The sequence below is a fragment of the Pteronotus mesoamericanus genome, unplaced genomic scaffold (genome assembly GCF_021234165.1).
Source record: "Pteronotus mesoamericanus isolate MK-2021 breed Mesoamerican mustached bat unplaced genomic scaffold, CSHL_Meso_final scaffold_31, whole genome shotgun sequence".
Lineage (NCBI taxonomy): Eukaryota > Metazoa > Chordata > Mammalia > Chiroptera > Mormoopidae > Pteronotus > Pteronotus mesoamericanus.
In genome coordinates, this window is record NW_026555312.1 from 27,329,432 (window position 1) to 27,345,145 (window position 15,714).

Below are 15,714 nucleotides of genomic sequence, written 5' to 3' on the forward strand. Positions count from 1 at the left end.
AGGTCTTAGAACAGAGTCTCTGCTCTTTATCGATGTTCTTTATCTTAGCCCTGGGGCACCTCTGGAGTTTCCTCTTTCCTGACTATCTCCTGCCTCACATTATTTGGTAACGTTTTCATTTTAAGTTTTTCAGCACCGAGATTTTAAAGGTCATCAGTCAATGTAACAGGCTGTTAGGTGATACGGGATCTATGGTCCTAGCCCTTGAAGTGTTAACAATCCTGCTTGGAAGGCAAAATTAATATCCTTGGCATATTCGAAGCCAAGTTGTTTCAGGGAAATCTGACTTTGGGAAACGGAGAGGACAGTGAGGAGTCTTCCCTTGAATTTGCCAGTCCTTTCAGCCCCACTTGGGAAGGGGTAGGGTCCCCTGGCTGGCTACACAATCTACCCCTCTGACACTATGACTTTATAGACCATGCAGTGTGGCGTCTGCTTCCTGCCTTGAAGGGTTCTGAGGTCTAGCACTTCCACAAGGGCCAGAGCAGGAGGCTCTAAAGTCAGGTGCTGCTCCCTTTTTGCCTGCCACACTCACTGTGGCTACAGTGTGCTGAATGTAAGGTAGAACACGGTGAGCTCATGCTGCCTGAATGCATCCCTAGTCATCAGTGAAGAGGAGGGGGAGGGCTATCCAGGGAATTTCTCCAGCACTGCCTATCTCTGTCCTCCCTAAACCACCTCAAGTCACGGAATGGTTTCTGCAGTGCAGAAGCAGAGGAGAAGCCAGGGAGTGGGCAATATGGTCTAGTCAGTCAGGTGTCCATGCCTCCTTTCCACCTGGTGCTCATGGGGATGCATACTCATGCATAAGGATGCTGCAGCCTTGCCGAGAGCCAAACTGCTGCCTGAGATCCAGCCCAGGCATGGGCCAGGTCACAAGGGTGCAGACCTCACCTCTCCAACAAATGTTGAGGGAGCACTACCTGAACTGGGACAACTGGGAAAGACTGGTCTGTCCCTGCTTTCATGGAGTCAGCAGTCTAGTGAGGGAGCCAGACTTTAACCAGACGATCCTAGTGCTTGAAGTGTGTATAAGAAGGATGTCCTTGTGTGTTTCTTGTATAAATAAAATGCCACATAGATGTTTTAAAAGCCAGGAGGAATGCAAGGCACAGCACAGGGCATCCAATTCCATCCAAGGGTCATGGAAGGCTTCCTTCATCAAGTGACACTGAAGGTGACATGTAAAGGGTGGTAAAATGAGGCAAGCACTCCTGTCAGAGTGAGCAGCCCAGTAGAGGCCCTGCCCCAGGATGGATGTGGGCCCTTGGCAGGAGTGGGAAGAAGTCAGGTATGGCTGGGGTGTAGACACAGAGCATCCAGAGTCTGGATAGGAGGCAGGGTCACATGCTGCACCTCACAGATACACTCAAGGATTCTGGACATGTTCTAAAAGCATGAAAAGCCTTTGAAGAGTTAATAAGCCTCAAGAGGATCCTAGCAGAGAAATCAGTATTTCAGGCAGCAGTTGGCTGACACCTTTGGACATGAAGACTTGATTTGCCCATGATCACTGAAGGTTTCATCACTAAATATCAGGCTAATTATGGCTTCTCAATGATGGCACATCTGACTCTACTGAAAACATACAACATGGTGCTAGCAATACCGAGAAACCTTTGCAAAGGAAAAAAAAGAAACCCCAAAAAACCCCCCAGAGTCACTGATCTCAAAAAGAGAGGAGGAAAAAAGAAAGACTTCATGTTGAAGATAGGAACACAAATGTACGTAAGACTGTTTTGCCTCCAGATGTTATAGTGGAGGTATTTATATACCTTCTCTCTAAACTGGGCATGATTATGAGAGAGCCTCAGACAGAATTTAAGGTCCAGCTTTACAAAAATAACCAAGGCAATCTTAAAGAAGAGGGGCTTTGAAGTTATTTTAAGAGGGAATCTGGATTTTGCATTGTTTTGGACGAAGGTGAAATCAGAAGCTAGAAATTGCATATGGAGGTGGTGAAATTTCAACTGAAGGGGAATGCGAGGTTTCAGAAAAGAAGAGGGGCAAGCACCATAGGAGGCAGCTTCCTCTGAAATGAAAGCAGCTGGACTGTCGGACCATTCTGAACACACCATGAACAAGTTGTCATCGTCAAAGATATTTCATCCTTTGGCTTTTGAGGATGGTCCATTGGTGCTGAATGAGGTCAGAGGAAACCTTTAAGGAGAATGTTCAAAGTTTGGGCCAATTACAACAGCCAAGATTTGAAAGCAGCCCAAGTGTCCATCAGTAGATGAGTGGATAAAACAACTATGGTACATTTACACAATGGAATACTACTTAGTTGTAAAAAAAGAAAAAGAAAATTTTACCTTTGGTGACAGCATGGATGGACATGGAGAACATTATGCTAAGTGAAATAAGCCAGTCCGAAAAAGACAAATACCATATATTTCACTCATATGTGGAATCTAATGAATAAACTGAACTAAAAAGCAAAATAGAGACAGACTTATAGAGAATAGGACGACAACTTGGGGCAGGGGGCATTCATTACAGGGTAGGGGGACCGAGGAAAAAAAGAGAAAGGAGTCAAGGACATGGACAACAGTGTGGTGATGGGGAGAGGGGTGTAGGTGGAAGAGGATAAGAACGGGATAAATGGTAACAGAAAAAATACAATAAAAATAAATTTTAAAAAAATGTTTGTGCCAATTAGGAAGCCTCTCCTCTTTGACACACAGATGGTATAACCTGTGTGTCATTGAGGAAGCCAGTCATTGTATTCAAAACCTCAATGGAAGATGGTTGGGTGGCTGTCAAATCCCTGGTTAAGCATGAGATAGGCACAAATGACCAGGCTGAGGAGACCCTAAGAGAAAGGAAGGAAAGGCTGAAAGAACAGGAGACTTTCTTGAATGTCCCAAGGCCAACAGGGACAGGCATTCTGTGTTCAAATTTTGTATTTGCTTTAAAGCTCATGGTCTTCTAAAGTAAGGCATTTCCAGAGCACCCTTGCACATTGAGGATGAATATTCAAGAAGCCACAATAACGTGGCATATAAAGAAACTATACATTAATCAGCAGCAAAGAATGTGAGCACAACTGAGATGGCAGAAAGGACCAGTCTGACAAATATGATTGTCAAATGAGCCAGAGACAAGAAAAATAGCATACTAACAAAATGTTATGTGGAAGTAGATCATGTTAAGTCCTATAAATATTTGATTAAATTTGCTTTTCTTTCCTTCAGAGTTGTGATTGTTGCAGTAGTACACACTCTTCAAGCTCCCTGTAGGCTGCATTTTCATTTCCTCCTTCGTGTAGGGAAGTGCCTTTGTAATTCCATTTACTGCCTTGATGTTTTTACCCAGTCGTTGAGTTTGATTATATGATGCAGGTTGTTCTTGTATTTTTATTGTTTTTGAGATGTACAGTTTGTACATGTCCTAAAAATATTTTAATCCCTTTGGCATGGTGCCCATTTGTTAAATTTGTATAAGGCCCTAATGCTGTTTTTTGTATTTTAGGTGTAGGTTTATGGTTTATATATTGAAGTTGGTATGGCTGTGCTTTTAATAGAATGCTAAATAAAGACTTTGAGAATGGATTTTGCATCTATTACAGGAGAGTTATGTTTTCAATGTACATGAAGGCAGCAATTGGTTTTAAGATTACATTCTTGTCCACTTGTATTATCTTGGAAGGCTCATTAATATGTTACACTTAATATTCTCCACAGTTAACAGTAGAATTTATGAGATGTTAGTTTCTGATGAAGAGGTTTAAATTAGGCTATGATTTGATCAAATGTCCTTTTAGCATTTTACCTCAAAAGGAGACTGTTCGTTTGCCTAAAATTTAGTTGAACTTGAAAAAAATACATGACAGTATACCTGAAAATAATATAATAATCTATGTCAACTGTAATTGAGAAATAAAAGATTTAAAAATGGAAAAAATATGATTTTTCTTGAATTTCTCAGATTTTAAAGTACTAGATGAAAGGGAAAAAAATAATGCCTTGATTAGCATTCTTGCAGCAAAGCTAAACTAATGTGAAACTGAGAGGGTGGGCAGATGAGTAGAGAAATAGATTAGATTCATGCCTCAAGCTTCCAAAGCATTTTTTAAAAAGATTTATTTATTTTTAGAGAAGGGAAAGGAAGGAGAGAGGGAAAGAAACATCAAATGTGTGGTTGCCTCTCATACGCCAGCCCACTGGGGACCTGGCCTGCAACCAGGCATGTGCCCTGACTGGGAATTGAACCGGCGGCCCTTTGGTTCACAGGCTGGCATTCAATCCACTGAGCCATGCCAGGCAGGGCCCAAAGCATTTTTAAAAATGGAAAATACTGAAATTGTGAAAGTTTGATGTAGTGTCCTTTTCTAAAAATTCACATATTTTCATTGATAATGAAAATTGCTGAGTTTTAATACTTCAATACATCAAGTGGTCCATTCAGTCCAGTTTCCATGTTCATCTAGAACAGACATTAAAAGTAATTCTATGCTGCATTATTTAAGATTATTGGAAAGTTACTTGTTTTTATGACATATTCTGATTATAGAAAATGATCATGAGTGTGGAATAAATACTGGATTAAATGTTTTCAAAAAACTATACATGAAAAGATATTTGGAAAAACAGAAGATGGGGGAGATTTTGAAAAAGATGCTTCTGAAAAAGGCGCTAAAGAACATGGCCTTAAAAAGAGAGTGTGAAGAAGGAAGTGCCTGAAGTCTATAGAGAATGGTCTGGAAGGAGAACCTAAAAAGAAGAGCCTCAGAAGAGATGATGGTGAGAAAGGCCCTGCAAAAGGTCTGAAGGTGACTTCAAAAACGAATCTGAAGAGGAAAATAGCCCCAAAAAGGGTCTAAGAAAGATGTCTTGGGAAGAGAATCTGAAGACTACTGTGAAAAACAGTTCAAAGATGCCTCCAAAAAAAAAAAAAAAAAAAAATGAGAAGAAAATGGTGTTGAAAAAAATGTTAGGAGAAATGACCCTGAAAAATTAGAATTGGAAGATGATGGGTCTGAGCAGTGATGAGGAAAGCTCTGAGAGTGTGACGATTCAGATGCAAAGGGAGAAGATGAATATAAAAAAGTATTCCGATGCTGTATCACATGGAAAAGAGGAGGAAAAAAACACAGATGGAGAAGGGTTGATGATGCTGAGGAGAAGGAGGGAGATGATGCAGGTGGAAAGTGTTGGAAGGCGAGGAATCCAACGAGATGGTGTTTGATGAGGAGGCTCCAGTGACAAGTACATGCCCTGACCGGTGCGAAGGGGCCTGCAGCGGGTGAAGGGCCCCTGTCCACAAGCAGCGGCTTTGTCCTCAGTAGTGATGGTGATGATGATGAGGAGGAGGAGATTTAATATCTTAAACTTGTTTTTATGGAGACACCTCCATCTACCCCCGTGGGGTAATTATTAGAAATGTTACATGACCACATGCATCAAGATATTGCAGGATGCGATCGGACTACTCTTTGGAAATTTTCATTGTAATCAGCACTCAGTGATTTTAAGTATATTTAAATGGCTGTTCATTTAAAACTTCACAGTCATGGTGCAAGTTAAGAAAAAAAAGGTGGAAGAAATAAGTCCATAGCTGTAAAACACTAGCTATGCAAAGATTAAACTTTCCTATGAAAAAAACAGATACTTTCAAGTTATGAAATAAAACACAAAGCTAACAAATGCAGGTTAATGTGAAGAGAAATATTTGAACACAACATTATCCATGAAGACTGAATATAGGGGGATAAAAAGATATTAGAAAAGAAAATAAAACCTGGATAAATAATATTAGAATAGAATTCAATACAACTAGCCGATTACTGAAATTTTGGGTCTGGTTGTGTAAAACCCTGAAAACACCAATTCATGCACATCATTTAACAGATCCAGCTAACTTCGTTGTAATTTAATTTTATTACAGTATCATCTTCTCTTCACATGTGCTCGCAGCTCCTAGTGTGTTGCTCACATGATGTATATATGACACAGAGTGTTATTGCCCAAAGTACCAAGAGGGTGTACAGGGGATGGGATCTTCCTTCCAGATGGTTTTCAGTCTCTTAGCCCAAGATGCCACCATCCCCTTTCTTTCTTCTTCTGATGCAAACTCAGGAGCAAAACTGATCTGAGGGGCAAGGACTTTAAATCCACAGAAGTGCAGTGTACCATGCTATAGCCACAAAGAAAGAAAATAATGAATTAGAAGCCATACCCTTTACATATCATTCGGTTAAACAATTAAAGGGGAGCCGGTATGAAATAAAACTTCAAAAAACAACCGAACAACTTTAATGCTACTGGGTAACCGAAAACAACTCAAATGCCCCATAACCTTTATGCTGGCCTCTACCGGGGAGGTGAACTCTGGGCAACTGGAGGTTCCAAATTCTCTTCTGTTAATTGAGATTAATCTGTAATCTTTGCTATTGATTCAGACACTAACCTTCATGATTTTGATTGATTAGGCAAATTATGATACATTCATGTAATAGATTATTCGAGAATGAGATTATTCTACCTATAATGTGCCACCATGGAAGGTTGTTTGAGATGTACATTAAATGAAAACAATGAGAAATTTGAAGGAACATTTATGGTATACCATTTAAGTAAAAAAATAAATAAACCTAATAATAAAAAGTATATATGAGCCATAAGGAAATTCATGAATTTATTGAAAGTGATCATTTTTTATGGTGGAATTAAGAGGATGTTCTATTTTTATACTTTATATTCTCCCTTTTTTCTATAATATATACTTTTGCAAACTGAAAAAATAAAAAATTTCTAAAAAACAAGAAGAATTTAAGCTTGGATAATGGCACATAAGAGACCTGTTGGCCTGTGGAGAATCAACTGCAGGCTTGCAGATTACCATTTCCTTCAGCACAGCATCACTAAATGGAATCACTGTGTCATCTTTTTTCAAAGAAGACCGCCCCCATCTCACAAGAAATATCTCTCACTTCTCTCTGCATTCCTTCCCTTATCCCACACTCTTCTCCAGGCCTGTCCCATGAGGGCGGTGAGAGCACAAGAGGCTCACATCATGGCCACATTTTAAAAGCCAGCTCACAAACTTTTAAATATGTGACCACTCCCTTCTTCAACAGAGTCCCTGCCTAACAACTTGGAAGAGCAGTTCCCATTTAAGTTTCCAGTTCTCCGTGGAGTTCTGTACGGGGATCTGGTGGCCTGACCAGAGCTCCCTTTCTCCTCCCCTCAGCCTGCTTGACATGCCTTGCCCACTGCTTGCCCCTTTGCAGAGAGCCATTCTTGGCTGTCCCTCGGGCCCAGCAATGCGCACACGGGCAGCTGGCACCCACCTGGGAGAGTGGGCTCTGAGCCCTGAGTCCTGGGGACCTGGAGTGGCAGACTTTGGGGAGGAAGCACTGCCCCTGGCTCCATGGACCTCATCTGTAGGGCAGGTGAGGCTGCTGAGAATGCCAGGCCCAGGCACTTCTAGCCAGGGTTTGAGCATGGCCTGTGAAGGACACTATAGCTCTGTGGCACTCAGTGTCCCTGCAGGGCCACCTGGGACAATTCCGTATACCATGCAATTGGTTCAGCTAACCAGGTTTGGCTTAGCTTCCCTCCGAACAATATTGAAGCATATCATTATAACACGTTTGTTTCCTATTGGCTAACCTTTGCATTGCCACTAAGTACAAAATTAAAGAGGATAAAATGTTATAATTTCCTGTATCCAGGTAGAGTCAAAATGGTCTGTGTTTCAGGCTTCAGGCACATCTCTTTTTTGTACTGGGGAAAGCTATGGGGGAGGGAGAGACGGGGTGAGGTGCAATGGCTACCTGGAGGGGCCACAGGAAGTATTTAAAATCTCCGCTGACTCCAGTTTTCGTGTACATCTCAGGTGTGCTCCCCGTGGTTATTGAAATGAGGGCCAATTTATCCTGCAGTGAAGAAAACAAATGTATTCGGGTGAACTCCAGAAGAGGAGAAAAATAAATGCTACTGTGACTTCAGCACAAAGCATTACAATGACCAGGGGCAATCAGAAGGAATAGCCTGGGCCACTACCCAGCTCTGCCCTGCTCCTGCTTCTAGTAGGCAGCAGGCTTCGGGGCTGTGGGGTGAGAAGTGGCTAAGGCCCAGGCGCAACCTGGGCAGCTGGGAGGGCTGAATGAATGGCAGGCGGCGCCTGTGCATGGCCCCAATCAGTAAACAGTAGCATTACTTCTAGTCTAAGCTGGATCTTTGTGACTCAGTGTTTTCCTTACATGCACTATTTTTCTGAGGCTTTCTGAATTTTAAAAATCATGTATATTAGTAAGAAATTATTTTAGTAAGAAATTCACAGCTACCATGTATTAGGTATCTACCAGGATCCCTGTGAACCTCTGAGAGGTGAACTGGGTGAGGCCAGGGCTAGACTCTGGCTGGGGACAGAGCACACAACCCTCTCAGAGCCAGGGCTGACCACACCATATGGCCCAGTCCACCCTCCTGACACCAGCCCAGGCCCTTAGCCATACACCGGAGAGTTGTGGATGCATCTGTATCCCTCACTTGACAAATTTGAGAAACAAGGCTTTTTTTTTCTACCTATGGACAGCACACAGTGCTTTCTTTGCACATAGTCGGTGTCCAGTCAATATTTGTTTTTGAAAAAGCAAACTAGAGGTATAACTTGATGAGTGTACCCCATCCCTCTCTCGGTCTATGTGATCCTTATCCCAGAACACATACCTTGAGAAAACCAGAGTCATAGAATCCTGGGAAGTCAAAGGCAAACCCCTGGCACAGCACCCTGTCCATCCAGCCCTTCAGGATGGCCGGCACACTGAACCAGTACAGCGGGAACTGGGGACAACACCAAGGACAAACAAATGATGAGGTTGTCTCAGGACTCGTAGTTTAGTCTCTCTGGTGACTCAAAAGGAATCCTGCTGTCCTCTTCCAGGGTGACTGAGCAGGCAAGTACAACCCACAGGGCAGCATGAGTGAGGACATTTCTTCCCTTTCACTCTGAGGCATGCAGTGCGGATGGACGTGTGCTGGTGGAGTGGGGCGGGGCAGAGTGGACAGGTGGCTCTGCATTCCTCAGGGACATCTCCCGTATGCTGCTTCCTGAGCAGACAGGAAAGCACTGGGAAGCTCTGCTAGGCACTGACTCTATGGTAGCAGTCTCTGTGACTGATGCAATGGAGAGAAGAAGAAGAAGAGTGTGGCAAAAGGGTTTGCTCCTTTGTGTGCCTGCGGGTGAGCTGCTGGCATATGGGAGTCAAACTGAGTTAGGTTCTGAGAGGCTTCAAATTTTGACACAAACTAAAGCCCTACCCTTAGATTCCACACATCAGCAGTAATATCTCCTTGAAGTTCTCTCAGTTCCCATGGAAGCCCAAACACTATATCCCACACTGTGATCAATGAAAAGTGATGGACACAGACAATAATTTGTTACTAAAGGTGAAAGGAAGCCTATGCTTCATGTGCTTTTACTATAAATCTAACTCAGAACTTGGCATTGAAATCCAAGCTTCAAAAACTACTGCTTTGTGATACTGGCAAGTTACTTAACCACTCCGTGCCTCCTTTTCCTAATTTGCAAACAGAGCTACTCCTAGTTCCTAGCTCACAGCATTGTGGTGAGGATCCAGAACAGAGTGACTGCTCAGTGAAGAGTGAGCTATGGTGATAGTAACAGTAGTGTTGAATGAAAGAAACTAACAATATAGGCCTCCTGGACAAAGTATCAGAAAGAGCTGGGTGGTGGATGGAAGAAGAGACGTGACATGGGGCAGAATTAAAAAAAACCTATTATTAAAAGAACAGGCCTTGGCTTGCTTTAGCTACCCAGTTACTTGACCCCAGGGAGAGAGGGAGAAGAGCGAGAGAGCGGCACGTGGTTCTGAGGCCAGTGTTGATATAGCCCTATTGTCTTGGTGCCAGAATAGGGTGGTCTTGTTTTCCTGCCCACTTCCAGCACTCAGTCAGGGTTGGGAAACAGATAATTTGGACCAATCAGTTCTATGTTTGAGATTCTGGATCTAGAGACTCCACTCCTTGGTGGGAAGTGAGAGGACAGAGCCAGTAGGCAGAGAGAAGCAGATGAGACTCAGAGGAAGAAAGAGCAGAGGCGTCCAAGCCTCTGTTCCCACTCTCCCATGCCACAGTCTGTCCTTGGTTCCAGGGGACCCAAGTGACCAGGGCCCTTAGAATAAATTCCCCTTTTTTTCTAGTTTGACTTGGATTTCCATCAACCCAATGACTCCCAGAAAGCAAGTGTTTATTTTGCTGCCAGGCTTAGGGTCACATCCATGACTGCAAGCCTGTGGCAGGGGGTGGCCATAATGAGTTAAGAGTCCTCAGCAGCAGTGTCCTGGGTCAGTTCTTTCTACAGAATCACACAGCCCTAGAACAATTTGTGAATGAACGCAGGGATAGTGGGTGAGGCAACCAGTGAGAGGCAGGAGACTAAAGGTTTTCCTCTAAATGATCGGGATATTTAAGGCAGAGGCTGCACTTGACCTGGTATAGACAAATCTGCCTGTCGGGGTAGGGGTCAGAGGTGAATGAAGGCACCATGATATGCATGATTCAGAAATTTCTTGGACCACTGAGCTAAAGGCAAAATACTTCCTATGTACTTTGGGGGTCAGGATTTTGAATTAGTGATATTGTTTATGTGGCTCTCATTACCCAAGTAGACATTTGAGTGTGAAAATGTGCTAAAAACATCAACACCACTTCTAGGAGCACAAAATTCAGTATTTGGAAAGAGTTTGCACTTAGAATGAATCTAATTCATTATAATAATGAGAAGAAAACAAACCTGAAATATCACTAGATCAGCTTCCTGAACTTTTTTCTGCTCATCAATTATGTCCCTAGTGAGAGACCTCTTCTTGCAGGCTTCATATGCTTCCACCCCGTAACTGAAGAACTCGGGATTAGAGAGAGCACCTGCAAAAGAAGAAGCCCAAGGCTTTCGCTCTCAGAAGAGTGCCCACAGCCCATCCAGGCCACTCCCTCTACAGTCATTAGCCCTGCATTCCCCAAAGCACGTCGCCACCCACTGAGACCCAACCCGGTGGTCAGGCTACGGAAATAAAAAGAAAGGAAGCTACTGTCCTTACCTTCAAGGGACTCAAATCCAGTAGAATTAGATAAAAAACTAAACAAATGATTAACATACAAAACAGGATTGGTCAGCTAGCTCAGTCCGGGGCATGTGGTCTAACTCCGGTGTGTTTTAAGTATGGTGGTGGCTTAAAAAGGCAGTGACCAGCTCTGTTTGGGTGGTTTAGCCAACACTTCCCTGGGGATTAGCTTTGTGAACTGGGTTTTGAAGACGGAGGAGTTCACCAGGTAGCCTGGAACACTAGGGGAAAGAGGAAGGACGTTCTGGGCAGAGTGTCCGACAACCTGGCCAGCCCAGAAAAGGGCCACCAGGAGCACATCTGAGTAGCAGGGGTGGAAAGGGGGCCAGAAGGGATGCATGTGACATGACTGCAGAGATGGGCCTTATGCTCTTGTGAGCCTTGCTAAGGAGATGAAACATTCCATGTATGTGGAGAGCCATACTGTTTAAGAGAAAAAATAAATTCTCTGATTTGGGTTTAGAAAAGCTTACTCAAGCAGCAGTGATTCAAGAGCTAGCCTGGGGCAAGGGGTGAAGTCAGCTGGTAGCAATGGGTGGGAGGAAGTTTTTCAGGACTAGAACTTAACAGTACCACCTGGCAGCAACGACAATGAAAGATAAGTTATCTTAACCTACACCTTTAATTGGCTCTTGTCAACCAAAATGATCCATCGTAAGGCTTTAATCGGTATTAACAGTAGGTTACCGTTTATTGAGATCTTCCTTATCAGGTGCTGTCCTCTCTCTACACATTTCACTTTCTCTATTCACAACTGATGAGATGGGTGTAATTCCCAATCTACCAAAGAGGAAACAGATTTAAGAGAGGCCAGTGACTAATTCAATGCCGCAGGGACCTAAAGTGGGAGCATGAGGGCACAGGTGTGAACCCCTCAACACTTGGGGTCTGGGGAAGAGCAGGCAAACTCCGGGCCACTTGGAGAAGAGCCTAAAGGAGAACTGGACCACCAGGTCTTCAACAGATTCAAAATTTAAAAACATTTTAGTGTTCTTTGCTTCTTCTTTTAATCTACCTCTATTTCATTTTCATTAAAAAAAACACATACTGAGTGCTTCTATACATGAGGTTCAGTACTGACAGGAATCCCTAAGAGGCTAATTGCTGTAGGCAAGAGGCTGTGCACTCACAGGGAGGTTACCAGGTAGGGTTCGGCCACGCACGGTATGTGGGACCTATAGCAGACACGGGAGCTGGTTTTATAATCAAACAGACATGAGGTAGATTAGCAAGAGGGAATAAACAAATTTAATACATACCTACACATGGAAACCCCACATATGTGAGAGTCAGAGACCCCACATGTATGGGAGATTCAGAGACAGAAAAGTGTGTAGGACACTCTCAGCTAGGGATGTCTTGGGGGCTTCAAAGGGTCATTGAAGGAAGATAACAAAAACAGATGTTTAGTAAATAGAAGTTTGTCCTACCCTATAGATAGGACAAAAGGGGTTCTCTCTATTCTCTTACTATGGGCAAGGCCCCTAATTCAAGTTCTTCTAGGAAGTTAAGGGAGGGGCAGAATTTTCTCTTGAGCCCATAGCTAAAGTTGCCTTTATCTCAAAACAACCCACAGGCGTGGAGACACATTTGAGGTGACTCATTCTGAACTGCCACAATAATAAAAAGAGACAATAAAATGTGCAAGAGCCAAATGTATTTGAGATAAATTTAAAAAAATAAATATTGAAGGAAAGCAGAGATTGCCACCCCAAAATATGTCTCTTTGGGGATATTGATTATTTCAGGCTAGTTAATTTGAAGTAACAGCAGACATGAGAGAAGCTCTGGACACCAAGTATAAGTTACCTTTTATAATGAAAAAAAAGGGGGTTCTGTAATAAATCTACCAGAGGAACCTCACAGGGTGGTTTGATCATAAATTCCTAACTGGCAGGTCATGATGGGTAGTCACACCTCAAGCTCATATACTTCTCTAGTAAAAGGTTATCTCTGCCTTAAGCAACCCCTATACATTGTCCTTGGCAGCTAGTTTAAACATAGAATATATAATTTTTTATAGATAAATTCCACTTTTTAGGGGGGTTCACCCCCATAAAAGAAACGGAAAAACTATCATTCTCAGGAGTATCTGAGATCTCACTTCCCAAAAGTGTTGTCAGTTTTGACTCAAAAAAACCTAGAAAAGCTCTCTACAGGTGGGATACTCTTACACTGACAGTAGTAGGACACTTAACATTTGTAAGGGAAATGGCCATTTGTAAGGGTGTTTCCCTCACTGTACCAGGAAGAGAAAGTTATCTAAATCTCTAGAAACTGTTATCAGTGGAGAAGGCCTGTGCTTAAATCAGTACAATCCTACCCTTGTTTACTGTGCTTTTCCTGATTACCTCCATAACAGTATCAAAGCAAAGGTATCCAAGCATCTCAAGAAAATAATTTTATAAGTATGGGTGTGGAGAGGTCTCTCTAGATAAGGAAATCCAGAGCCATAAAAGACTGACATGTGGCTTGAAATAAGAGTCAGAAACAACATAAATATAAATCGAAAGAGGTAAGTTATAATACATACCATGGAGTGCTATATAATCTTTAAAAAGACTTCTGAAAGCTCCCATGAAAAAGGCTCTATTTGTATCTGTAGCTATAGAATTTCAAACCCTATATATAAACTTTTGTTGATATTTACAGTAAGATCTATAATGATCCATACCAAAAAGTTACGCTTATTTGTCTCTGGGTTCAATGTGGGACTGTAAGAAAAGTCCTTGTATTTTTTACCTTATGTTCGCCCATATTTTATTTTATTTTGTTATTTTTTAAGAAGATTTTATTTATTTTTTAGAGAGAAGGGAAAGAAGAGAGATGGAGAGGGAGAGAAACAGCAATGTATGGTTGTCTCTCCTGAGCCCCCCACTGGGGACCTGGCCTGCAGCCCAGGCACGTGCCCTAACTGGGAATCAAACTAGCAACCCTTCAATTCGCAAGCCGGCACTCAATCCACTGAGCCACACTAGCCAGGGCTGTATTTTAAAATATTTTTTTTTTACAATAAGCTGTTACTTTAGTCACTTAAAAATCAGTGAATCCTTAATGAAATATCTTCTATTTTCCTAGCCTCTGCTCATTAAGTGAAAATAGTTGATTGATTTAGAAAAACAAAAAGACAAGGATGTCAACTATTACCATCAGTACTAAATATTAAATCTGGAGATCTCGTTAACACAATTACAAACAGAAGAAAATTAAAGGTGTTAAAATACTGGGAAAGGAGAGGTGAAATTATCATTATTTGTAAGTTATGTGATTGTAATTTAGGAATGGCCCAGGGCATCAGCTAACAACTACCACAAACAGTAAGAAGGTGAGCAGTGGCTGGGTGCAACCACACACGTGGATGCAGAGGCACACGCAGCGAGAAACAAAAACCAGTTAGTGTGAATTAGGAAGATCTGTATGAAGAAAATTACACCCAGACCTGGAAGGTTGTATAGAGGACAAGAGCAAATAAAATGCCATACCATTCTCTTAGGTAGAAGGAATGAACATCATAAAATTTCATCTGTGAATTTATTGGGATGCAAATAAAAATATCTGATTACTTTTTGAATCTGGTAAGCTAATTCAAAAGATTTTATAGGAAAGTAAACAGTTACAAAAAATAGAAAGTAAGGAAAATGAGATTGACCTAATTCTATTAGATATTAACTTACATTATTTGCTAAAATAAATAAAACCATGTGGTACTGTAACAGGGTGAGGGGGGGGGTGCCCCAAAATAGCAAAATATGTTCCCCACAGCCCACTGTTAGTGGATGGGGGAAAGAAATGATATGGTTGTTAAAATACTTTTCATAACAATGGCAAGTTGATACCTACTTGATAGCTGTGCTTTAGCCCAGGGCAAAGGTGTATTCAGTGACTCACGACATAGTCAGGGGAGGTGGCCCACCCTGATTGTCTGTGTGCCACAGGAGATGCTTGTCCTGGCTAAAGATGGCAGCTGATGAAGGGAAAAAATATGAGGGAATTGGCAAAAGTAGCACATGGTAGGACAGGCTGGATATGAGGTCATGCAGGAAGCTCCGGGCTCAGCATTTAAAAATAAGAGCAGGCTGTGAAAGGTAGGTAGCAGCAATGAGGGCTAAAAGAGAGGAGGGGTAGCAGGCAAGTAATCTGAAAGGGAGTAGAAGGGCTGTCCTGGCAGCCATCAGGAAGGCAGCCATGAGGAAGGAGCTGTGAAGCAGAGATTCCGCCATGCTGTCTGTAGTGAGAGAGGAGCAACTTCTGCTTCTCTGAGAATTCCACCATGAGGGCTGAAAAAGTAGGGAGGGAGCCATGAGGAAGTAGCCATGAAGTAAGGGTATTCAGCCATGAGGTCTCAGAGAGGAAGTGGCTATGCGGTTTGTAGTCAGGTTTCTGCCATGCAGCCTGGTCTAGTAAGGAAGGAGGCATGCAGCCTGCAGTGAGGAAGGACCTGGAGTAAAAAAGAGGAAATCTGCTGAAAAGTCTGCCTGGAGAAGATGCTGGCAAAACTGATGGAGCTGTGAACTGTGGAAACCTGCTAACCAAGCACAGATTTGTGGGAGATGTTTGGAATGCTGAACTGTGACAGACTTCCGCTTCTCTGAAAGACATAGGGAGAGGCCACTCTCTTGGGA

General features: G+C 42.5%; 1 protein-coding gene and 1 pseudogene across 3 annotated transcripts in view; one reads left to right on the forward strand and one right to left on the reverse strand.

The window, feature by feature from the left end:
• Positions 1 to 1,506: 1,506 nt before the first annotated feature.
• Positions 1,507 to 2,211, forward strand: LOC129085581 (HIV Tat-specific factor 1-like; annotated as a pseudogene).
• A 3,650-nt stretch (positions 2,212 to 5,861) lies between these two features.
• NQO2 (N-ribosyldihydronicotinamide:quinone dehydrogenase 2) overlaps positions 5,862 to 15,714 on the reverse strand; it is a 28,401-nt gene continuing 18,548 nt past the window's right edge. For all 3 annotated transcript variants that reach the window (XM_054591972.1, XM_054591973.1, XM_054591974.1), the window contains 4 exons: positions 10,765 to 10,895; positions 8,679 to 8,792; positions 7,781 to 7,882; positions 5,862 to 6,138 (listed from right to left, as the gene is read on the reverse strand). In XM_054591972.1, the coding sequence (XP_054447947.1) occupies positions 5,962 to 6,138; positions 7,781 to 7,882; positions 8,679 to 8,792; positions 10,765 to 10,895 (524 nt within the window). In that variant the 3' untranslated portion in view covers positions 5,862 to 5,961. The remainder of the gene's footprint in view (positions 6,139 to 7,780; positions 7,883 to 8,678; positions 8,793 to 10,764; positions 10,896 to 15,714) is intronic.